Here is a 24,848-nt window from a genome sequence, read left to right on the forward strand (position 1 = left end):
AAACTCTCAAAAATCTAAAAAAATACTTTCACATGCATCTAGTTCTCAAAATCATGATTCTTTTGGGGAGGAAAGTCTTAAGATAAATGAGTATTATCAACCACCCCGTAGGAGAACTAGAAGAGATAAAAGAGAACAAGAAAGCCCAAGAGAGGTTAGGGTAGACCTACCCCATTTCCATGGAAAAGAAAACGTAGAAGTCTATTTAGATTGGGAAATGAAGGTAGAACAATTATTTGCTTGCCATAAAGTAAGTGAAGAGAGAAAAGTACCCCTAGCCACTCTTAGTTTCCAAGGGAATGCTATGTATTGGTGGACGACTTTAGAAAGAGATAGGCGTCTTCACAGGGAACCTCCCATAGAGTATTGGAATGATCTTAGGGGAGCCCTAAGACGCCGCCATATTCCTTCCTATTATAATAGGGAGTTGATGGACAAACTCCAAAGACTCCAACAAAGAACAATGAGTGTAGAGGAGTATAGGCAAAAGATGGAACTCTATATGATGAGAGCCTCCATTAGGAAGAATGAGTCCACCACCATAGCTAGATTCTTAAGTGGGTTAAATCTTGAGATAAGAGATAGAGTTGAACTCTTACCTTATCAAGACTTGAATGATTTGGTTCAACTATGTATCAAAGTTGAACAACAAAATTTAAGGAAAACTTCAAGTCGAAAGAAAGGTTCATACTCTAACTCCTATCCAAAAAGAGATTTTAAAAGGGAGGGTAGTACATCCAAAGAAAAATCAAAAGAGACTCCCAAACCCATAGGTAAAGATATGCTCACTCCACCCATTCGCACTAGGGATGTTAAATGTTTTAAATGCTTTGGAAGAGGACATGTGCAAGCACAATGTCCAAACCAAAGAACCTTGTTTTTGAAAGGAATAGATGAATATACTAGTTGTGAAGAAGAACCTAGTGAGAAAGAAGAAGGGGGGGGGGGGGGGGGGGGAGATGAAAGAGTCTATCCTTTAGAGGGGGAATTATTGATGATTAGAAAAACCTTCAACAACCAAACTAGTGTAACCATAGAAACACAAAGAGAGAACATCTTTCACACAAGATGCAAAGTTTTAAAAAACATATGTTCTCTCATTGTGGATAGTGGTTCATGTTGCAATTGTTGTAGCACTAGATTGGTTGAAAAGTTAAATCTACAAGTAGTCCCTCATCCTAAACCTTACAAGCTTCAATGGATAAATGAAGATGGGGAACTAATTGTAGATAAACAAGTGAAAGTTGAGTTTTCTATAGGTAACTACCAAAGACAATGTTTTATGTGATGTAGTACCTATGGAAGCTTGCCACATCTTATTGGGTAGACCATGGCAATTTGATAAGAAAACCTTGCACAATGGTCTAACCAATGAGATTACCTTCACCCACAAGAAAAAGAAGTTTGTACTTAATCCTTTACCACATTCCCAAGTGGTAAAAGATCAAATACAAATGAAACAAAAGAGGGATGAGGAGAAAAAAAAAACAAAAATAGAAAAAGAGAAAATCCTTAGGGATCAACAGGCGTGGGAGAAGAGTGTTCCTTCCCACAAGGTCATTCAACAAGACAAAACAATTGAAAATACCTTTGAAAATATGCTTCTTGTTGAACAACCTAGCCTTATCTTTTGTAAAGGAACACTTACATGCACTGCCACCAATCTTGAGACTATGATTCTACCTCCTCAAGTAAAAGATCTTTTAAATGAATTTGATGATATATTCTCTAAAGAGGGGCCCATAGGACTTCCTCCTTTTAGAGGTATAGAACATCAAATTGATTTGATTCCGGGGGCAAGTCTACCAAATAGACCAGCCTATAGAACTAACCCCGAGGAAACAAAGGAGATAGAATCTCAAGTACAAGATTTGTTGGAGAAGGGTTGGGTGCAAAAGAGCCTAACCCCTTGTGCTGTACCTGTCTTGTTGGTGCCCAAAAAGGATGGCAAATGGAGAATGTGCTGTGATTGTAGAGCCATCAACAATATCACCATCAAGTATAGGCATCCAATCCCAAGACTTGATGAACTACATGGGTCAATCATATTTTCCAAAATTGATCTTAAAAGTGGATATCACCAAATTAAAATTAAGGAGGGTGATGAGTGGAAAACCGCTTTTAAAACCAAATTTGGACTATATGAATGGTTGGTGATTCCCTTTGGTCTCACTAACGCACCTAGTACCTTCATGAGGCTCATGAATCATGTCTTGAGAGATTGCATAGGTAAATATGTAGTAGTTTATTTTGATGATATCTTAGTTTATAGTCAAAGCCTAGATGACCACCTATTAGGGAAGTTTTCCTAGTGCTTAAAAATAATAGTTTGTTTGCAAATAGTGATAAATGTACTTTTTGTGTTGATAGCATAGTTTTTCTTGGTTTTGTAGTAAACAAAAAGGGGGTACATGTTGACCCCGAAAAAATCAAAGCCATCCAAGTATGGCCAACACCACAAAATGTAGGAGATGTTAGGAGCTTTCATGGTTTGGCTAGCTTCTATGACGCTTTGTGCCTAACTTCTCAAGTCTAGCTTCACCACTCAATGAGTTAGTGAAGAAAGACACTACATTTTGTTGGAGTGAAAAGCATGAACAAGCCTTTAAGAGGATAAAAGCTCAACTTACTAATGCACCCATTCTAGCTTTACCAAATTTTGCTAAAACTTTTGAGCTAGAGTGTGATGCATCGGGGGTTGGCATAGGTGCGGTTTTGTTACAAGGGGGGCATCCAATTGCTTATTTTAGTGAAAAACTTCAAGGAGCCACCCTTAACTACCCCACCTATGACAAAGAGCTTTATGCACTTGTGACGGCCTTAAAGACTTGGGAACACTATCTTGTTTCTAAAGAATTTGTTATACATAGTGACCATGAGTCTTTAAAATATTTGAAAGGCCAACACAAGCTTAATAAACGACATGCAAAATGGATGGAATTTCTTGAACAATTTCCTTATGTCATCAAATACAAGAAGGGAAGCACAAATATAGTGGCGGATGCTCTCTCAAGGAGACATGTGTTCTTTTCAAAACTTGGTGCTCAAATTCTTTGATTTGACAACATAAAAGAACTTTATGAAGAAGACCAAGACTTTGCATTCATCTTTGCTAAATGTGAACGTAGAGCACAAGAAGGTTACTATGTGTCCGAGGGGTATCTTTTTAAAGAAGGAAAAATTTGTATTCCCCAAGGTACACATAGAAAACTTCTTGTAAAGGAATCACATAAGGGGGTCTCATGGGACATTTTGGAGTTGACAAAACTCTTGATCTTTTAAAAGGAAAATTCTATTGGCCACACATGAGAAGATATGTCCAAAGATATTGTTTTAGGTGTATTTCATGTTTAAAAGCTAAAGCTAAAACATTGCCTCATGGACTCTATACCCCTCTACCGATTGCAAATGCTCCATGGGAAGATATTATTAGCATGGATTTTATCTAAGGACTTCCTAAGACTGCAAGAGGTCATGACTCCATCTTTGTGGTAGTGGATCGTTTTAGTAAAATGGCACATTTTATTCCTTGCCACAAAGTGGATGATGCTCAAAATATTTCTAAACTCTTCTTTAGACTTCATGGTTTACCAAGGAGTATAGTATCTGATAGAGATCCAAAGTTTATAAGCCATTTTTGGAAAACCCTTTGGGAAAAACTTGGCACTAGACTACAATTTTCAACATCATGTCATCCCCAAACAGATGGACAAACCGAGGTAGTCAATAGATCTCTTGGTACTATGCTTAGGGCAATCATGAAGGGTAACCACAAATCTTGGGATGAGTACCTTCCCCATATTGAATTTGCTTACAATAGAGTAGTTCACAAGACTACTAATGCTTCTCCTTTTGAAGTTGTATATGGTTTTTAACCCTCTTACTCCTTTAGATTTGTTACCCCTTCCTAACACACAAGAATTTGTGCATAAGAAAGGAGCTATCAAAGCTGAATTTGTTAAGAAAATGCATGAGAAGGTTAAAATGCAAATACAATAACAAACTGAGAAGTATGTAAAATACAACAATAAGGGGAAGAAAGAAATCATTTTAGAGGAAGGAGACTTAGTTTGGCTTCATCTTAGGAAGGATAGGTTTCCAACTAAGGAAAAGTCTAAACATAGTCCCTGTGGTGATGGACCCTTTTAATGTCATTGACTTGTCTCCTTTTGTAGGTACCAATGAAGAGAATGACGACTTGGATTTGAGGACAAATCCTTCCAAGGGGGAGGGGATGATGGAAGAGGGCCAAGCACCAACCCAAAGGAAAGCCAAACATCAAGACATATTGGGCCAACTACAAGGGCCATGGCTAAGAGGCTTGATGAGGATTGGAACACTGCTACTGATGGCAGAGAAACTTACCTCTATATGTTCCAAGAGGTCCTAAAGCAAGCGTAGAATAGATTTTACTTTTTGTCAAAGTAGCATAGTTTAAATTCTTTTTGTAATTGTGTTGAAACATGCAAAAAGGTACCTAGAAGGCTAAACCTAAGTTTAATTAGAATTTCCTAATTAAGCTAAGGTCCGGCCCACACCTAGACATCATGGAGCGTAAGTTCTAAACCATTTCACACATGGAAGGATTCTAGAACCTACCTTCACATGAGCTGAAATTTAGGCGCCACTTACACATGTGCCAACCTTTTGAATTCCCTTCTCTTTTCTCTGTGTAAGTCCGGCCTCCAAAGTACTATATAAGGAGTGCCTTGGCTATTGTTTTTACAAGATTAATTCATTAGTGAAATGCTGCCAATTTTGTGCCATTCTCACTCTTTGCCTAAAACTTCTTAGGATTAGGCTTTTAATCTTCCGAAACTTACACCTTCCAAGTGAGATGGCCTCACCACTCACTCTTCATACTTAGCATGCACCTTCAAGGAGTCCAGCTCTCTACGTGAGATCCTTGTTCCACCATCAATCCATGGAGCTTCCGCAAATATACCTAAAAAACCGAAAGAAGAAGACACAAATCCATCAGTTTGGGTTAGAAGATTTGATCTTTTTGAATTTTAGTTTTGTTAAGGAATTGTTTTTTAATGCTTGTCGAGAACTCAATTATTTTCTTTATTTAGAATTCTTCATTAGTTCGTTTAGTTCTAATCAATCTTTTGTTCACTTAATTCAAGGGAAAAAAATAAACATCTCATGACTAGACACTTAGACGAGTGAGATATTGAATACGTCAGTAGACGTTTGTTTGGTGATAAAATTTTGTTGAATTTGATTAATACTTGTTTAATTAAGTTTTGTCATCTGTGTAAAACTTAGGGGTGGCAAAGCGGGCCAGCCCGCCCCGCGCTTGGCCCGCAAAAATGCGGGACGGGTTGGTCCGTCCCGCAAAATTATTGCGGGCTAGAATTCCCGACCCGCCCCGCATAAGAGCTGGCCCGCGGGTTTGTGGGCCAGCCCGCATTCTTTTTTATTTTAATTTTTTGTTTTACATTTTGTTCTTAAAAATTGTCAAATTAAACCTATATATTTGTTACTATCAAACCTAATTTTTTTTTCTTCCTTTTCAAACATAGTCAAACATCAAAACATTAAATATTAAGATGCTTCGTAATCGATGGAATACTTATCTTAATTTTTGTAGGACAATCAGGTTTAGGGTTACTCATATTTTAAGATGATTGTTGTTACTTGAGGTGTCAGCATAGCTGAGATGTCAAGTTGCATAGTGATGCCTAACATGAAAACTTTCATTAAAAAAAAGATAAATATCAAATATCACTATTCTTCCACTTTCAAATTATTAAAAATACCTAATTCTAAAACATTAAACATAAACATAAACATTAATTCAAAAACATTATTGACATTCTTCCATTTCAATAACATTGGATGTCGCCTTAGAAAAACTTTCATCCATTTTTTTTTCTTGCGGGTTAGCGGGTCAGCCCGCCCCGCGGCTAATGCGGGTTAGCGGATTGAAAAGGTCAACCCGCCCCGCGTTTTTTATCAGCGGACCGCAGGTTGCCCCGCACGGCCCGCCCCGCTTTGCCATCCCTTGTAAAACTTGAAAAAGTGAAAATCTTAAAGATAACTGTTCCTGCCGGTTGACTCGATTGCCCTCGTATGTCTATGACGATAACACACCCAATTCTCTCTACCTTCGTTCGTGCTTTCCTTTGATCAAACACCTGAACCTGCAAAGACAAAGGGGCACCCTAGAGGCCGTTAGAACTCCGACGCTCAAGTTAATATTGGGGCTAGGAAACACCAAAACTCTTAGCTCGTAAAAGCTCTATGTAAACTGTGTGTATCGCGTAAATGTTACGTACCTTGTTAGGTTTATTACTTCCCTTTATATACTCTAGGGTTTCCGCTACCCCAATTTAGGGTTTCTAAGGGTATGACTTAGCCCCGCTATCACCCACTCTTAGGGCAATCTAGCGCGTAAGGCTCCCTTACTGGAGTACCAACTTTGACGGGATGACCACCTGGGTACCAACTTGTGCACCTAATCTTTGGGGAGTGCCCTAGCTGTTCACGTGCCATGCATGCAGCCTACCCCTGGAACGTAACCCTCATGGGCCTTAGCGCTTCCAGTGGTTCTTTACTTGTGCTACGCATGAATGCGCTATTTACACCACACGCATGGACCCCTCGTGATCTAGGCTTCTCCCTACTAATAACTGGTGTGTTGTCTTGGATCCACCTCTCGTGGCCAAGCTCTGCTGTTTGAGTCACCGATGTCCAATGTCACATCGCCCTCACTTTGTTGCCGAGGACACATCAACACATCCTGGTGATCGACGACTGACCACTCTTCGGCACCTTGGCTCGCGTCGCTCGTGAGACATTGGCCCATGCGCCTGTGGGACCCAGCTTACCTGGCCCACCATTACTGGCAGTCAACGGTCGGTACACAAGCCCCCCAGTCTCAAGTTGTTAACTTGTTTAGCGAAGAGACTAAGTCCTCCCCAGTGGCGACCTACGTGGCTCTGTGTGACGGGACGTGAACAGTGCACCGAAGTGACACTTCTCTGTGCATGTTTTAATATGCGCACACGTGTCTAAATCAACTGCCAGGACTTAACGCCGCTTGCGCTCCCTCGTTTACGTTAAGAATTCAAAAACGCGCACTTCGTCATTGTTCCATCACTTTCACTGAAACTTCTCTCGAGCGTTTCATCTTCTCTTCGAAAGCTCTCACCTTTCCTTCTTCAAAGCTTAGAACTTCCAACCACTTTGATCAAAAGGTATGATCTTTACCCATTGATTGCTCTTCTCTTATGATTCTGCTGCTCATACATGCGATAATCTGCTATGAGATTATTTAAATTTCTTCATTTGGGTTTTTCTTTGTTTTTCCTCTATTCCTCTGTTTTTCTGAGTTTTTTCCAATTGCGCCATCGCCTTCCACTAAACCCTTGTTTCTTCCTTCTTTTTTCTCTTTTTTAGCTTTCTCCTTGAAATGGCTCGAACAAAAACCACCTTCAACACTCATCCCAACGTAGATTACAAAGCCCTCTACCCTTGGGCTTCCACTGAACTCTTCGCCGAGACCTCCACTCTTACCTCCAGCGAGGATGTGAGGAAGCACTGGGACGATGAGCCTGATTGCAAGGGACGGGTGTTTGGGAGAGAGACTGACGCTTATGTCCTGGTTCATCCCTGCGCAAAGGGCGAACCCGTGTGCGCGGATGATCGCGCCAACGAAGGAGAGCCTTCCTTCTTCCTTTACTCCACCGTTTTTAAACGAATTAAGCTTCGCCTCCCATTCACGGGCTTCGAGAGGGCACTGCTGACGGAGATTAACGTGGCCCCTGCCCAGCTGCATCCCAACAGCTGGGCGTTCATGAAGGCGTTCGCTATATTATGCAACCACTTTGGGCACCCTCCCTCCGTTGATGTCTTCCTCCATTTCTTTGAGGCTAAGAGCCCCGGGAAGAACCTCTGGGTGAGCTTCAGTGGCGTGGCGGGGAGAGTCCTCCTCACACTCTTCCAGCAATCCTATAAGAGCTTCAGAGGGAAGTTCTTTAGGGTGTGCTTCACCGAGCACGACCCCAGCCTACTGGATGGGTTTCCCCTTTATTGGGTGGGGAAGTTGAAGCTTAAGAAGCCCAAGACCCTTGAGGAACTGGCCCCTCCCGATCGCGAACTGTGCCAGGTCCTTGCAAGTTTAGGGGCAGTGTTCAACACTAGCCAACTGATCAAGCACAAGTTCAACTCTTCGGACCTCAAGGGCTATATCGGTTTGTTTCTACTTCTTTCTTCACTTCATTGTGCATATCTGTTACCAACCTTTTATGCTTGTATATCTTGTTTCTTCATGCTTATGCATTTACTGGCCTCTTGTATTCTCTAGTTGATGACCATGCATTACTGTCTTCTTATCTTGGTGTAGGTATGGTACTGAACGAGGAGAAAAGGGTTAGCCTGGTTGATGCGCTTTCCCGCCGTCAAGGGGTACTTGGTGGTGCGGGTGCCTCAACGCTTTCTGCTCCTATTGATGTGGTTCCTTTTGCCGCTGCCCAGGCCTCGCTTACTCCAACCCCCCTTGAGAAGAGCAAAGGGGTGGTGGAGATTGATTCGGAGGACGAGGACACTGGGAGGGCGTCGTCTTCAAGAGGCGAAGGGTGGTTCCGACGACGACCTCACACTCTGCCACCAACAACCGTCCCGCCTCATTCAGGGAGTATCCCCCCAGTGCCTCCACCCCCTGCGGACTTCTCGCGCTCGGGGGTCGTGGGGAGAGTGCCCCTAGGGATGACCAAACGCCAGCCGCCCCTGAGCTACCCGCTGTCCTCCAATGCGCCCTAAAGAGCTTCCAAGAGCAAGGGGCAGTGGAGGTTTTGGATGAAGGCGTGTTGAGGGAGCGCACGGCCTCGACGAATTCCTCGTCAACTCATGCGTCCTCGTGAGCCAAGCAGAGGCGAGAGGGAAGGAGGAACTTGCCTTGCTGGAGGCTAAGATGAAAGAAGAGCTGGCCCTGGCGGAGAAGAGGATGAAGGATGAGCTGACCCAGCAGGCTCGAGTCTTTGCCATCCGTGAAACTGCCCTGACCCAAGAGCTGAGCAGCCTACGCCAATCAGAAAAAGATACCAAGAGGAAACTCTTCGATAAGGGTCAAGAGGCTGTCCAGCTGGAGGCAAAAATCCTGCCCCTTCGCACCAGGGTGATCGAGCTGGAGGAACAGGCGAAGGAAACTAAGGCCAAGATGGCCAAGCTTGAAGAGAGGGCCACCAACCAAGAACAGCAACATGGTCGGGTGGAGGGTGAACTTACCCAACAAGATGAAGCCTTCAAGAAGACCGAGGCAAAGCTCATCGAAGATGCCGCCGACGCCTATACAGCAAGGTTCAAGGATGCCCTTGCTCAAGTTGCCTGCATGCATCCTGAGATGGACACCTCACCCTTCGCGACGTCAAACTGGGTCGTAGATGGGCAATTTATGCCTAGGGCCCCTCCTTCTTAACTTGTATTTGGCCTGTTGATGAACACTCTACTTTATATTTATGAATGCTTGTTTGACCTTAACTGCTTTCTCGATTTTGGTCTGTTAATTGCTACGCCTTTATCTTGCTTTACTTTCTTTCTTCGTCTTGGTCGTTAACTGTCGTGGCTCGCACGAACTTCTGCTAACAACACTTCAGACTACAATTCATACTCTAGGTAGCACGCCTATCCATCCCCGCCCTTCCTTACTCTTTTCATTATGGCTTAAGGCAGCGGTGCTGTGCACACGAACCTTCAGCTGAACTCAACTCTGTAACACAAAGGAGAGGGACTCGTTCTAGTCACTTTTCGAAACTGCTTTATAAGATAAGGGAGAGAGAGAGACCCATCGACTTGCTTTGCCCCTACTTCGCTGAGTAAGGAGGTGTTTAACTGATGATGCTGGTGAACCATGCTATCCTCGCCTTGGCGTTCTCGCTCAAGAGGGAGGCGCACTCCGCGCTATCCCGCTTCGAGCCTTCTAGTCCAAGGAGAAGTCTGGATCTGTCCCCTATCTATCCACAATGGGTTTTGGGAGAGTTCACCCTCTGGATCACACTGTCTCCATTATGGCGCTCTCACTCGAGAGAGGGAGGCGCTCTCTGCGAACCGTCCTGCCCAGTCTCGAGACTTCTAGCCCAAGGAGAAACTCATAACTAACCTCGTCCTTGTTGTATAAAGTCAAGAGAGGATTTAACTGGCGAACCTTACTTCTTTCCCCTGGTGTTCTCACTCAAATGGGGAGGGAGGCGTTCTCTACGAACCATCCTGGCCACCCTTGAGACCTCTAACCCATGGGGAAGGTTCTGAACTGACCTCGCCCTTGCTGTATAAAGTCAAAGGAGGATTTAACTGTGAACTACTCTGTTCAGCCTTGGCGTTCTCACTCGAGGGGGAGGTGTTCTCTGCGAACCTTCCTTTCCCACTCTCGAGACCTCTAACCCAAGCAAACAGCTCATAACTGACCTCGTCCTCGCTCAAAGGCGAAGGAGGATTTCACTGGTGAACCATACTTGTTCAGCCTTGGCGTTCTCACTCGAGGGGAGGTGTTCTTTGTGAACCTACCTCTCCCTCTCTTGAGACTTCTAACCCAAGTGAACAATTCGTATCTGACCTCATATTCGCTCAAAGGCGAAAGAGGATTTTACTGGCGAACCATACTTGCTCAGCCTTGGCGTTCTCACTCGAGGGGGAGGTGTTCTCTGCGAACCTACCTCTCCCGCTCTCGAGACTTTTAACCCAAGCGAACGGTTTGTAATTGCATTGTACAAATATTTGAGAATATACTTCAATCGAAATTTATTGGGTGACCTCGTTAAAAAACCCATTGGAAGGGAAAAAAAGTATCCCTTAAAAACTATGTACAAAAAAAAATTGTTCAACTGATGTAAAACTTGAGGTTGGTCACATTCCATGTACGAGGAATCACGCCTCCCTCTAACGTCTCAAGCCTGTATGCTCCATTCCCAAGGGCCTCTGTCACTCTGAAAGGACCAGTCCACTTGGGGGACAGCTTGTTCTCTAGCTGATACAGGTGGGCCTTTCGCATCACCAAGTCAGCGACCCGAAACTGGCGAGGTCTCTGCTTGGAGCTATATTGGTACTCCACCCTTCTCTTCAAGGCTTCAGCTTTGATTCTTGCTTCCTCCCTTACTTCATCCAGTAGATCCAGATTGACCTTTCTCTCTCCGTTGGATTCTTCAGCCACGAAGTTCTAGAAGCGTGGCGAGTTCTCCTGAATCTCTACAGGAATCATCGCGTCCAACCCATACACCAAGCTGAAGGGTGTTTCTCTGGTGGTGGACTGGGGAGTGGTGTGGTAAGCCCACACGATTTTAGGGACCTCCTCTGCCCAAGTCCCTTTGGTCTTCTCGAGCCTTCTCTTCAAACCTCTGAGCAGGACTCGATTGACAAACTCGATCTGCCCATTCGTCTGGGGGTGCTCGACTGATGCGAACACATGCTTTATTTCAACTTCTGTGCATAGCTTGCCCAACTGTTGGCTTGCAAACTGTGTGCTATTATCACACACCAAACGCTTCGGTACCCCGAAGCAGCAGACTATGTTCATGCACACGAAGTGCTGAATCTTGTAGGCCATAATCTGAGCCACTGGCTCAGCCTCTATCCACTTCGTGAAGTACTCTATGGCGACCACGAGGTACTTCATTTGTCGTATCGCCAAAGGAAAGGTTCCCAGAATATCGATTTCCTAGGTATGGAATGGCTAGGGGCTGTAAATCGACCTAAGCTCTTCTGCTGGTGCCTTGCGCCAGTTAGCATGTTGCTGACACTTCTTGCAATGTTGTGCGTACCTCGTGCAGTCTTCCCTTATGGTTGGCCAATAGTATCCCGCACGAATGGCCTTCGATGCTAGAGATCGACCACCGATATGACTCCTGCATATCCCTTCGTGGAGCTCTGCCATTATTCTTGCGCATTGGTTGCCGCTTACACATACCAAGATTGGGTGGGTGAATCCGTGTCTGTACAACTCTCCGTCGATGAGAGTGTACTTGGCAGAATTTTTCTTTATTTTTCTGGCCTTTGTGGGTTCTAATGGGAGTATCCCATCAACCAAATAGCGCTTGTAGGGCGTCATCCAGGTTTCTCCTCCTTCGACCAGGTAGACCTGCAATGATTCTTCCCCAAGAACTGGATTCGTGCTTATCCTGGGGGTTTTCAGTGTCTCCTAAGTCAGTGACCGATGACTCCTCTTCCCTCCTCTCGACGTGCTAACCTGATGGACCCCCACCAGATTATCTGTTGTGAAGGTTCGAGGTGTCTTTAGGGTTTCCTATATGACTGTCCTTTGTCTGCCCCTCTTGCCTGAACTGGCGAGCTTAACTAGCAAGTCAGCTAGGGCATTCTGCTCTTTAGGGACATGTACCAATTCGAACGTCGCAAATGACTCCTTCAAGACTTGGACATATTCCAGATAAGCCGCCATTTGCGAGTCCTTGGCTTGGTATTCCCCCGTTACCTGACTTGTGACTAGTAGGGAGTCACTCTTGGCTAACAAACTCCGTGCGCCCATCTCCTTAGCTAATAGTATGCCAGCGATTAGGGCTTCATGCTCTGCTTGGTTGTTCCTGGCCTTGAAAATGAATCGTAGGGCTTGCTCGATCAATAGCTCAATCGGTTCCTCCAAGATCATGCCAACTCCGCTGTCTTGCTGGTTAGAGGACGCATCTATAGAGAGCACCCACCGAAAGTTGGCTTCCTCTTGGTGTGCATCTGCCGATGAGAGCTCTACCACAAAATCTGCGTAGACTTGGCCTTTGATAGAGCCTTTGGGCTTGTACTGGACGTCGAACTCTGATAGTTCCACTGCCCAACGTACCATTCTCCCTGCCACATCCGACTTCTGTAGGACTTTGCGGATAAGCAGGTCTATCATCACCACTACGATAAAACTCTGGAAATAGTGGCGAAGTCTCCTTGCTTAGAACACCACTGTCAGGGCTGCCTTCTCTAGGGCCTGGTATCTTACCTCGGGCCCTTGCAATATTTTGCAAACAAAGTATATTGGCTTCTGCACTTGGTCCTGTTCCTGCACGAGGACCAAACTGATTGCTCGTTCTGTCACTACGAAATACAGGCGAAGCGGAGTACCCAGCTGTGGCTTGCAAATACTGGGGGACTGGCCAGGTACTCCTTCAGCTTGAGGAACTCCTCCTCACACTCCCTGGTCCAGATGAACCTGTTGTTCCTCCTTAGACACTGGAAGTAAGGGTGACTTTTGTCTCCTCCAACTGATACGAATCTAGACAGAGCGGCCATCCGCCCTGTCAACTACTGCACCTCCTTCAATGAGATCGGGCTCCTCATTGCGAGGATTGCAGTGCACTTCTCGGGGTTCGCCTCTATTCCATGCTCAGTGAGTAGGAATCCCAAGAACTAATTACCCGCTTCCACCCCGAATACACAGTTCTCGGGGTTCAATTTTAGTCTATACTTAGCTATTGTTGTAAATAGCTCTTCTAAATCAGCGACATGCTGATCCTTCATCTGTGAGGTCACCACCATGTCATCCACATAGGCTTGCACATTTCGCCCTATAATGGACGTGAGCACTCTGCCCATCAGCCTCTGGTAGGTGGCACCTTCATTCTTCAGCCCAAAGGGCATCACTGTGTAACAATAGCAAGAAAACTTTGTCATGAACGTTGTCTTGCATTCGTCCTTGGGATGCATCTTAATCTGGTTATACCAAGAAAAAGCATCCAGGGAGTTGAGTAATCTGCAACTCGAGGCGCTATCCACCAAGGCATCAATGCTTGGCAGATGATAAGAGTCCTTCGGGCAGGCCTTGTTGAGGTCCGTGGAGTCCACGCACATCCGCCACTTCCCGTTGTCCTTCTTCACCAAGATCACGTTTGCCAGCCACTCGGGGTACTGAATCTCCCGTATGTGGCCGACGCTCAACAGTTTCTTCGTCTCTTCTTTAATGACCTGCCGCCTCTCCTTGTTGAACTTTCTTCTTCTCTAGCGGACAGGTCGGACCTGGGGGTCCATTGTAAGGCGATGGCATAGGAAGTCAGGGTCTATGCCAGGCATGTCCGAGGTGGACCATGTAAAGGCATCCAGGTGTTGCGACCTTGGCAATCTGGTCCTGCGTCCCTTGGCCTAGTGATTTCCCAAGTTTGAACATCCTGCCTCCAATCTCCCGCTCCAAGAGGTCTCTTGCTTGTTCAAGTCGCCTCTCCCGGGCGATCTCTGCGCGGGCGATCTCTGCTTGGGCGACCCCTTCTTCACTTGGTGCCCGGGTGGTGTCTGTGAACACCCCTCTCTTTGTCTTGAGGCTATTCTCATAACATCTTTTAGCCTCCTTCTGGTCTGACTTGATGATGATCACCGTTCCCCCCCAAGTCAGGCAACTTCATCTTCATATGCCTCGTCGATGCTACCGCCCTCAGCCTGTTCAGTGCGGGTTTGCCCAACAGTATGTTGTAAGCTGAGGGGGCGTTCAAGACGAGGTACCTGATGTTCTTTGTGTGGGAGGCAACACCGTCTATGAAGGTGGTTCTCAGCTCTAAGTGCCCGCGCACCTCCATCTGGTCTCCCGCAAAACCATACAAATAGCCAGTGTAAGGCCTCAATTGATCGAGAGACAACTGCAACTTGTTAAAAGTCGACTAGAACATCACGTCGGCTGAGCTTCCCTGGTCCACTAGGACACGGTGTACCTTTCTTCCTATGGTCACTACTGAGATCACCACTGGGTCATTGTCATGGGGGACGACATCTCGGAGGTCAGCCTTGGTGAAGGTGAGGACGACATCAAGGGTCTGATCTGCCTCTACCGTCATCACCGCTCATGCGTACTTCTTCCCCGGTGAAGCGGTGCACCCTCCACTTGAGAAACCCCTCGAAATGGTGTGAATCTCGCCATGAACGGGCATCTCGTGCCCCTGATCTCCTCCTAGCGCTGTCAAGGCCTGGGCTCTCTGTGACTCCATCAAGTAGTCCTTATGTAAACCATTATTCACCAGCTCGTCTAGCTAGTGTCCAAGCGTTAAACAATTGCGTATGGGGTGGCCAAACGCTTGGTGGAACTCGCACCAGACGTTCTTGTTTGGTTCCAACCTCTTGTCAGTCTTTCCGGGCATCTTCAATCTCTCCGCTATGTTGGGTACGGCGATCATCTCCTTCAATTCCACTAGGAAGTTGTGCTTTTGTGGCACGTTCTCCCTCGTGCGCCCCCTAGTTTGGGGCTTCCTGGGTTCTCCGTCGTTGCCTCATGTACCCTCATGGGCTGAGGTCGACTTGGTCGTCGCGGGCGTGTGGGGACAACGCAGGTGCGCTTCTCGTTGACTTCGCCTTCCGTGACAATATGAGCCACCGCTCGACGCCTGATCTCGCAAGTCTTGGGGCGGCTCCTAATGAGCGACTTGTTGAAGGGTCCCGGCACGATCCCCTTCCTAAACGCGTGCACCATCATGGTCTCGTCCTTGGTGTTCAGCTTCACCACTTGTGCTCCAAAACGATTGAGGAACTCCTTCAGGGACTCTCCCTAATACTGTCTTATGTCGAAAAGATCGTAAGAGACCGGTGGGGGAGCCTGATTGGCTATGTACTGCTCCCTGAACAGCGTAGAAAACTGCGCGAACGACGTCACGTGCCCATCAGGGAGGCTGATGAACCAATCTAGCGTCGTTTCCGCCAGCGTGCTCATGAACAGCTTGCAATGCACTGCGTCAGAGCCCCCAACCAGCATCATCTGTGTGTGGAAGGCCGTGAGATGAGCCTTTGGGTCCTCTACACCTGTGAAGGTGGCTTTAAAACCCACGAACGTGGTTGGTATCACGACGTCCATGACCGGTTGTGAAAATGGCATTGGGAAAGCCCTGGGTGGCGTGGTAGGTTCTTGCTCTTCCACCTCTTGTTCCCCTGCCTGATTCTGTAAATTTGTGCGCAATTCCTCATTGGTTCTGTGCAGTTCTTTGTTTCTCGCTTGCGACGCAGCCAGATCAATCTGGATGCGTTCTTGATCCAGTCTTGATGCCGCCACCGTTTCTTGGAAAACATGCATCGTTTCCATGATCTGTTGCAGGGTGAGGCTCTCGCCTCCATTTGGTGCAACGGATCCTTGCCTCGTGTTTCTCATCTTGATGGATCTTCACTCTGTTCTTGTGAATGGGACAAAGTTTTAGATCGTGCCCCACAGTGGGCGCCAAATGTTCCTGTCGGTTGACTCAATTGCTTTCGTACGTCTACAACGATCACAGGCCCAAATCTCTCTGCCTTCGTTCGTGTTTTCCTTCAATCAAACACCTGAACCTGCAAAGACAAATGGGCACCCTAGAGGCCGTTTGCACTTCGACGCTCAAGTCAATACTGGGGCTAGGAAACACCAAAACTCTTAGCTCGTAAAAGCTTTATGTAAACTGTGTGTGTATCGCGTAAATGTTGCGTACCTTGTTAATTTTATTACTTCCCTTTATATACTCTAGGGTTTCCGTTGGTTTCGCTACCCCCATTTAGGGTTTCTAAGGGTATGCCTTAGTGTCGCTATCACCCACTCTTAGGGCAATCTAGCGCGTAAGGCTCCCTTATTAGAGTACAACCTTTGACGGGATGACTACCTGGGTACCAACTTGTGCACCTAATCTTCGGGGCCATCTGTCCTGGGAGTGCCCTAGCTGTTCACGTTCCATGCATGCAGCCTACCCCTGGAACGTAACCCTCATGGGCCTTAGCGCTTCCAGTGGTTCTTTACTTGTGCTACGCCTGAATGCGCTATTCACACCACACACATGGACCCCTCGTGATCTAGGCTTCACCCTACTGATAACTGGTGTGTTGTCTGGGATCCACCTCTCGTGGCCCAGCTCTGCTATTTGAGTCACCGATGCTCGATGTCACATCGCCCTCACTTTGTTGTCGAGGACACATCAGCACATCCTAGTGATCGACGACTGACTACTCTTCGACACCTTAGCTCGCGTCGCTCGCGAGACACTGGCCCATGCTGCCTGTGGGACCCAGCTTACGTGGCCCACCATTACTGGCAGCCAACGACGTCCGAGGACTGGTCGGTACAATAATCAATGACGAATTCACTGCTCAATGAACTTGAGAGTCAACATGCCTTCTTTATTGTTTTATACTCGTCTATCTTAAATTTCTGCATAAAAATTTCAACACCATTTTGTCTTTATTATTATTTTTAACATTTTGTTTACAGATAAGTTTTGAACATCGATTCATTGATTCACTATTGAATTTTTGATTCATTTGAGAGACGACTTGTGATAATTTGATCTTATCTATACTATAATTTTTCTTGGTGTTAAACGATACTAAAATCATTTTAGTTTGACTATCAAACGACAACTATATCAATATAATTTATTTATTTTTCTAAAAAATCATTTATTTATATGATTTGAAAGAAAATTTAAATTAATTATTTATGTAAAGTTCATTATCTTAATTTATCTTAACAAATTAGTTATTATTTTTCTTTATAAAGGAAAGGAGGAAATATATGAATATCATTTTAGTCTCATGCATGTAGTTTTGAAAGTTCACTCATGCTACTTTTCTACAAGCAATCTCATTGTTCAAAGATACACAACCCTTATCCTACCACACAAGCTAATGCTAATTAGTGATCAAAATGTCCAAACAAAGCCAAATAATTAATGGGACCCACACATTGTCCTAACATTTTCACTTCACCAATGGACCACTCTCTTGGGAGGACGGTAGTTTCTATACCTAGTGTAGCAGTATCCGTACAAAGAGAAAAAGGTTTTAAGGGTTATTTTTTCTTAACTTTAATAATTTTTTTAATTTTACATCACAATATGCAAATTAACTAAAAATTAGGTTAAAATACAAAGATATAAATAAAAAAAATATTAATATCATCCCAAAATTTAAAAATGAAAATTAAATAAAAGAATCTAAAATATGTGACATTTAAAAATAAATACAAAAAAACTTACTTGTAATGTAACTCTTTCCTTTTTTATCTTCGCTTTTTTTTAAAAAAAGTTTTTAATATTTTATTTTAAGATTTACTTTTAATATTGTTTTAATTCTACTCTTATTTTCAGTTAATTTTAATTACTGTAATTCATTCTTATGTATTTTTTGTAATGTGAAAAAAAAAAGAAAAAAAAGGTAAGTTATAAGATTGAAAAATCGTACCTATTTTATTAAATGAACATTTTTTTTGCATTTTTTATATTTTAAAAGAAGAGACAAAAATAACAACAGCTTGCTGGTATGCTTTTCTTAACTTCAATGCAGTTATTTATCTAAATTTTTGAAATTTTGAAAATGAAAGTTATTTTGAAAATATCAAAAACAGAATTTTTTTTTTCAATGACAAAAGGTTTTCAGATCCATTACATGTAACTTGTGGTGCAATAGATGCAAGTCCATTGATTAGGTAGTTCCCCAACAGATGAAATAAATGCAAGAATTCTATTCATTATGTCTCATTTTGGAATGTTGCAATCTCCAACATAACTCATGCATTATTTTCTTTTCTCTTTGTTTATAGGTTACATCCATAATGTGATGTTTCATTATGATGTGAGTTTTGAATATGAGAAGTAGTTTGATGATAGTAGAAGAATGTGGAGGATTCTTTAGTGTCCAACAAACTAAGCAATGTGGCTGCTTCTGTTTGTGTGCAACTGCTTTATCATGTAGCCAAGAGGCAAACCTTGTTGTTTTCTGCTTCCAATTTTACTCTTCTTTTCCATGTGATATTGAACAAATTAGTGAATGAGAAATTTACAACATTCTTCAGAAACCATGCATTATGGCTTTTGAAAAACAGAGCTTGTCTCTCTCTCATCATGATTCATTGCATTATACAAATCCATTTTTCTCATAAGCTACCTTCCTATTGTAAACCAAAAAAGAAAATATTACTTTTGACACAGTAAAAGTTGTTTCAATGTGAGTTTATTTGAGTAAAAAGTATTTTATTTTTATTTATAATCTGATACAACTTGTTAACCGCACTTCCGCATAAATTAGATACTATTTTTTTTTTAAAAAAAAAGCTTTTTTCCTTTTTCACTAAATATTCTTTTTTCATTTCATAATTATTCTTTTATATGTATGAATATATAAATGGTTTAGCTATCTACCATTTGTATAATACTTCATTCATTTATAAAGTAATTTGGTTAAGGTTTTTATCTCTTATGATTTCTCTTAAGGACCTTTGATTTTTTCCCATGTTTTTTCGTTTTTTTATGTGAAAAAAATCTATATAAGAAAATTACTATAAGAAAAAGAAATCATATTTTGAACGCTAAACTTAACTAACTAGTTTAGAAATTGCTTGCAAAATGATTTTTGATTGACTTATATAACTTTTTTTTATAAAATAACTAGTTTGAACATAATTAGAGTTTAATTTACATTCTTAACGCAAAAGTTGTTTTATTTATTTATTTATTGTGAATGGATAAAAAATGATATAATAGAAGTTAACATATGTGATAACATGTTTGCTGGAAGGTTACGTTGCTTTGTAATAATGACTTATAACTTGATAGGTTACGCCTTATTTATTTTTTTATCATAAAAGTGTGTTTTTTAATAAAAAAACTGTTTCTAAAGAAAAAAAAATATTTTTTTATAAATTACGCTATTGGTATATAAAACTAATTTTCATTTTTTAATAACGAATTCTCGTAATATATAATATAAAAAATAATATATGATAATATATTTGTTTTACCTTATTTATGTGTTCTATTCTATATATGCAATACTGTAATGGATACTGGACATTATCTACGGCTTTTAAGTATGAGGTGCATTTAAAAAAGAATTTTTTTTAAGAAGATATTATATAATTTTATATTTGCTTTTCTGATCATATTAATGAATAGTTAAACGGTAATCATAAGAGTAATTAACTATGAGAATTAATTTTATTCATTAATAACACTTTTTTAAAACATTATATTAAAAATGTGGTGATCCATACATACATAGTTTAATCTACACTTAAACTTAGTTTCGTGTTTAATGAGAACTAATAAGCTTGTGTTTGGTTTTTACTCATTAATACTACTTTCGAAACTTTTCCTTGCTAAACATCATTCAATGGTGAAAGCAAACATCTAATTACATTTATATACACAGTTTTTACATTAAGAGGTGTTTGATTATATTTATAGCTTCAAAAATTAGCATAAATTCCAATTCAAATAATTATCCATTCGAATTCAAACCATATTCTGGAAATTGATGGCATTTTTACCTCTACTAGTTTGTTATACAGTACTAAAAGCATAAAAAGTTGTATAAATTATAATAGAGTTTTCATATACTAAAATCGGGAATTAAGATAAAACGAATATAGTTAACAAAGCATGATTAAACCTTCTCAAGTTCTGCTAAAAAAGATTAAACCTTTCGGTTGTTATGGCCTCAGGTAAAAGCACAAGATGAAACTTTACTATTAACATAATAAAGAACCAAAAAAATAATAATCCAATTGATGGAAATTGAAAAATATCCCCAAAACATTTTCCATGATTCACACTAAACTACAATTTTCCTTCTATTCCAAACTGTGTTTCCTTCATTTGCCTGAAACAAAAAACCAATGCAACACACAAAAACTTGTTTAATCACACTCTGGTTTTCATCTGTTTCGAAAGCTATTTAAGGCATCGTTCTCTTCGTTTACCCCAAATTGGATAATTGCAGTGGTGAGTGAAGCAAAGCAAAATGTGTTGTTGTGTGTGTCAGTGAGCTCCTTGATTCATCATCTCCCTGTACTGCCTCAGCGACTCCTGCCTCTGCAACCTCATCTCCGCGTTGAACTTGTTGATGAACGCTTCCACTCGCCGGTTCAACTCGTCTTGACTCAGCGACGGTTCCTTCCTCAGCCGCGTCGACGCGTTCTTCTCCCTCCCGGCAAATGTCTCCGACTTCTTCATCACAGGCCCACCGTTCAAATCCCTCAACGGCGTCCCCTGCGTCTCCCACGTCTCCGCCTTCTTCAAATGCCGAGTTAACGGCATCGCTCGCCCCTCCGTTATCGTCCTCCAAGTGCTCTCCAATGTCTCCTGCTTCTTCGCCTTCGCCACTCCCAACACCTTCCCCCCTAAACCACCACATCATAACCGAAACCAATTCAGACACCTCATCATACAGCAATATTTCAATTCTAATTATAAGTTTGTTGTAACAAATATTTCCAAATTAGGATTGAAATTTATGTTACTACTTTACGTAATAGTCTCTTTATTATACACACACCTTTGATTACGCGATTAAGAGCATCTATCTGACAATCTCATGCTTTGCTCAACATCTTTCAAAACAACTTCACTTCACTTTATTTTTATTATTGTTCAATTTCAAATTTAAATAAATACAAAAATCAACAGATAAACAATACCACTGTTGTAGTTACGATTACGATACCTTCGGGACTGGCTCTGAAGGCTTTCCGGTGACTGAATCTGGCAGAAACCGGCGGTTTCTCGTTCTCATCTGCGAACAAAAAATCCGAAGAATCTTTACTCTGCAGGCTCGGAGAGAGAACGGCAGCGGCATCGTCGTTTTGAACCGCCGCTTTGACGGGCGTGTTCTCGTCGTAAACGCAACCGACAGAGGCGTTGGCTTCCCTGGCCGCATCGTGATTCAGCGTCGGTTTGGTCTGGTAAAGGTATTCGTCAGAAGAGACGGTGTAGTCCTCTTGTGCGTCGGCGGAGAGGTGGACGGTGTCAGGAGCGGGGATCTGTACAGCAGGAAGTGGACGGTGGTAGATTGGGGAGTCGGAGGGGAGGAGGAGGGTGTTGTCCGGCGGGGAGTGGTGGTGAAGGTGGTTGTTGAGTTTGGAGGAGGCGAGGATGGTGAGGATGATGAAATTGAGGAGGATGTAGAGGTAGGGAGGAGTGAAGCAGGTGAGGAAGAAGGTCCACATGTGTGGGGCTTCAGTAAGGAAGAAATGCGCGAGGAAAGGGAGTGTGAGTTTCAAACCCATTGCCATTGATAAAACCCCCGTCGATATTAGAACCACTTTCACAGAAACGTAACCCATTCTTCCTTTTTTTTTTTCTCAACTTACCTTCTTCGCCTGTACCTTACCGTCTGTCACTGCTGGGAAATTTGATAAAGTGGAGAAAGGAAGGTATTTATAGGAGTCTGTGATGCGATTTCAACCGTGAGATGAAGCTGTGGGAAAACGCTGTTGTTGCCTCTGGACCCTACAGGACTAAAGTCTCTTTCTATTTTATTTTTCGCATATAAAATATATTATATTTGAGAATTTAGATTGTAATTTATTTAAGTGATGATAAAGAAAAATTGTAAAATAAGTAGTATTGAAAGGAGGATAACAAAAAGGCGATAATTTGAAAAGGGTTTCAACGGCTAAAAGAATATGACCGTTAGAGAGGGAGCGGTAGGAAATGGAATCTGAAGCATTCCCACATGCACTGCGCAAACCTCCACCGCCATACCCACACTACCACTTCAATGCTACACTCCAAGACAACACCTCATGCAACTTTTAACGCAACAAAATTAATTATTCTTTTACAACCTTCTAACAGACATGCGTCCTTTTCATTTCTCAATAAATCAAATCAAATTAATTCTCCATCAACACTCTATTAGTATAATTTTTTATAATAACTTTCATACTCAAAACCAAATTTTATAATTCAGTCAATAACAACGCATCTCTTTTTATTTCAATTCAGTTATATTATACAGGTAGGTTTGATGTGGACCACTATGGTAGCGTGTAATCTACGATATGATAATATTTTCCCTCATACTTCAAATTCAAAACTTCTATATTGGTTATATAAGTGACTCAGTATTCTCAAACACTTTCCTTTCATTCTTGAGACTCATAAATGTATATATACCGATAAATTCGATATCGAAGAGTATTAAAATTTAGAAAATATACATTATGAATTCTAATTTTTTTTAAAATCTTTATTCGTTGGTAAATGTTAGTTGTAAAATGCATTTTCACTATTAAGATTATCTTATCCAAATAACTGTTTTTAAATATTTAAATATAGCAATGGGTACTAAATGATACCATTAATCAATATGGAATGTGTATGGATACATTTATTTTAATTACCCATATGTTAATGGATAATTACTATCTATGGTTAATAATTACCATAAATTACAAGTGCAAATCACCATACTCAACATGTGAATGAATAATTACTATCTATGGTGAATAATTTTTATTGAAATATTATTTTAAAAATTAAACGATCACAATAAATCTATTGTTGATAAAAATATTAATAAATGAAGAATTACTTAAACTTTCATTTTATAAATTTATATTTTACTTAGACTTATGAAATCAAAGTTATAATTTTTAAGAAGTTATTTTTTCAAAAATTTGTACTCTATGGTGTAATTTTATATGAAATTGTTTTCTTAAAATACTAGATTTATTTGTATTAATGCTTTCTCATGCAACTTCAAGATCAAAATCTTATTTGAGTTTTTATTTTAATAATTATTTTCTAAATAATCTTATTAATTGTTTTAAAAAATATATACATGTTATTTAAAAATTCTTATAAATTTTAAAAAAAGTGAATATTTTTGGATGCGACTACTTGATAAGTAATGGAATTGGTAGATACTTTCTTGATTATTGTTATTCCTAATCGTAGAACACTCATCAAGAAAACTTAATTTTAACACTAACACTAATTAATTATAAATAAGGAGCTCCAAGACTCAAGAATGAAAAACTCATATTGAATATTTTTATTAGAACATTTTGGTATTCACCAAGTCAAGTAAAAAATTCCTATACTACTTTGTTTCACAAGAAAGGGGAAGCAAACCCCAACCTTGCAAAACCTCATGGTGAGGATAAAAGAATTGTATAAGTAAAAATGAAAAGGCGAAACAGAGGGTAAATGAGTCTCAACAAAATTAGGAGGAGTTGTAGAGGGACGATGATGAGTCTCAGCACATGATAGAAGAGTCATTGCATGTGCAAGATCAATATCATTAAAGAAATGAAAAATTACTACAAACCCCCAAGTCCTAACTTTCAGTGGAGGTGGAGATAAATCAAGACTTTCAACCTTTCTCACTGGAAATATTGAATGAGCCAATGACACCTTATTATGTTATATCCTCTAACATCCCGAAAATACATCTAACCATTATAATATGTGTTCTACATATTTTTATACAAGTTTAGAGCTTTTTGAAACATTCCTAACACATTATTAGGACTTATAGAAATATAAATATTTACAAATTCATAGCTCAAAACAAAATTCTAAAGCCTTTAAGGCTCTCCTGCACCTGTATGATCATATGCTCGTGTACATAGTACAATCATCGCAGTTCAAACACAACAAGAAAAACAAAGGTAAGCTAGTGAAAACAAAGTTTTATAATATATACAATAAAAAAACAAACCAAATTACATGAATCAATTTCTCAATTATTCAATCTTCTTCAAATACCAACGTAAAAACAATCATATAGACCTCACATGGATCTATACATCCAGGATATTCAACAATAGAATAATAATTGACGCCTTCTGGAAGACCCGTATTAAGTAAGTCCTAACAGAGACTAAGACATTATCCAAAGATTATCAGTGAATCCAATATAAAGGATCAGGGTAAGTTTAATACAACCCAAGTCGTGCATCTCATATGTCACGATGCGCATGAACTCCCCCATCAGCTTCTCACCACCTGATATTTTAGTGTATGTGACTTAGATCATCAATGAAACTTGGAGATCTCTGTTACCACATAGGCATCAATACTTAATACACAAACAAACATCAGTCCATACATCATCTCAAATGTATGAATTCAATTCCATATCATTTTCATCATTCATATATGATACATATCATTCAATCACATAACACTAAAAATTGAATA

The 24,848-nt window shown here is 41.3% G+C and overlaps 3 protein-coding genes across 3 annotated transcripts; 1 reads left to right on the plus strand and 2 right to left on the minus strand.

The window, feature by feature from the left end:
- The first annotated feature begins 217 nt into the window (after positions 1-217).
- On the plus strand, positions 218-8,769 carry LOC150027534 (uncharacterized). The gene is made up of 2 exons (XM_090302899.1): positions 218-1,259; positions 8,354-8,769. Exons 1-2 carry the CDS (start codon positions 218-220, stop codon positions 8,767-8,769), a joined length of 1,458 nt encoding a protein of 485 aa, XP_090159025.1.
- A 3,472-nt stretch (positions 8,770-12,241) lies between these two features.
- Positions 12,242-12,844, minus strand: LOC150027535 (uncharacterized). The gene has a single exon (XM_090302900.1). It carries the CDS (start codon positions 12,842-12,844, stop codon positions 12,242-12,244), a length of 603 nt encoding a protein of 200 aa, XP_090159026.1.
- Positions 12,845-20,363: 7,519 nt separating this feature from the next.
- On the minus strand, positions 20,364-22,062 carry LOC137835360 (uncharacterized). The gene is made up of 2 exons (XM_068643835.2): positions 21,364-22,062; positions 20,364-21,040 (listed from the first exon to the last, which is right to left on the minus strand). Exons 1-2 carry the CDS (start codon positions 21,980-21,982, stop codon positions 20,679-20,681), a joined length of 981 nt encoding a protein of 326 aa, XP_068499936.1. The 5' UTR covers positions 21,983-22,062; the 3' UTR covers positions 20,364-20,678.
- Between the last annotated feature and the right edge of the window lie 2,786 nt (positions 22,063-24,848).

This window comes from Phaseolus vulgaris, chromosome 5, assembly GCF_051622355.1.
Source record: "Phaseolus vulgaris cultivar YP4 chromosome 5, ASM5162235v1, whole genome shotgun sequence".
NCBI lineage: Eukaryota > Viridiplantae > Streptophyta > Magnoliopsida > Fabales > Fabaceae > Phaseolus > Phaseolus vulgaris.

Excerpts from the sequence above, each read along its gene's own strand:
- LOC150027534 (XM_090302899.1), top strand. The coding sequence starts at position 218 with ATGAAGGTAGAACAATTATTTGCTTGCCATAAAGTAAGTGAAGAGAGA. Across the intron at positions 1,260-8,353 it reads GAAAGTTGAGTTTTCTATAG|GTATGGTACTGAACGAGGAG; the intron begins GTAACTACCAAA and ends ATCTTGGTGTAG.
- LOC150027535 (XM_090302900.1), bottom strand. The coding sequence starts at position 12,844 with ATGATAGACCTGCTTATCCGCAAAGTCCTACAGAAGTCGGATGTGGCA.
- LOC137835360 (XM_068643835.2), bottom strand. The coding sequence starts at position 21,982 with ATGGGTTACGTTTCTGTGAAAGTGGTTCTAATATCGACGGGGGTTTTA. Across the intron at positions 21,041-21,363 it reads CTTCAGAGCCAGTCCCGAAG|GGGGGAAGGTGTTGGGAGTG; the intron begins GTATCGTAATCG and ends GTGGTGGTTTAG.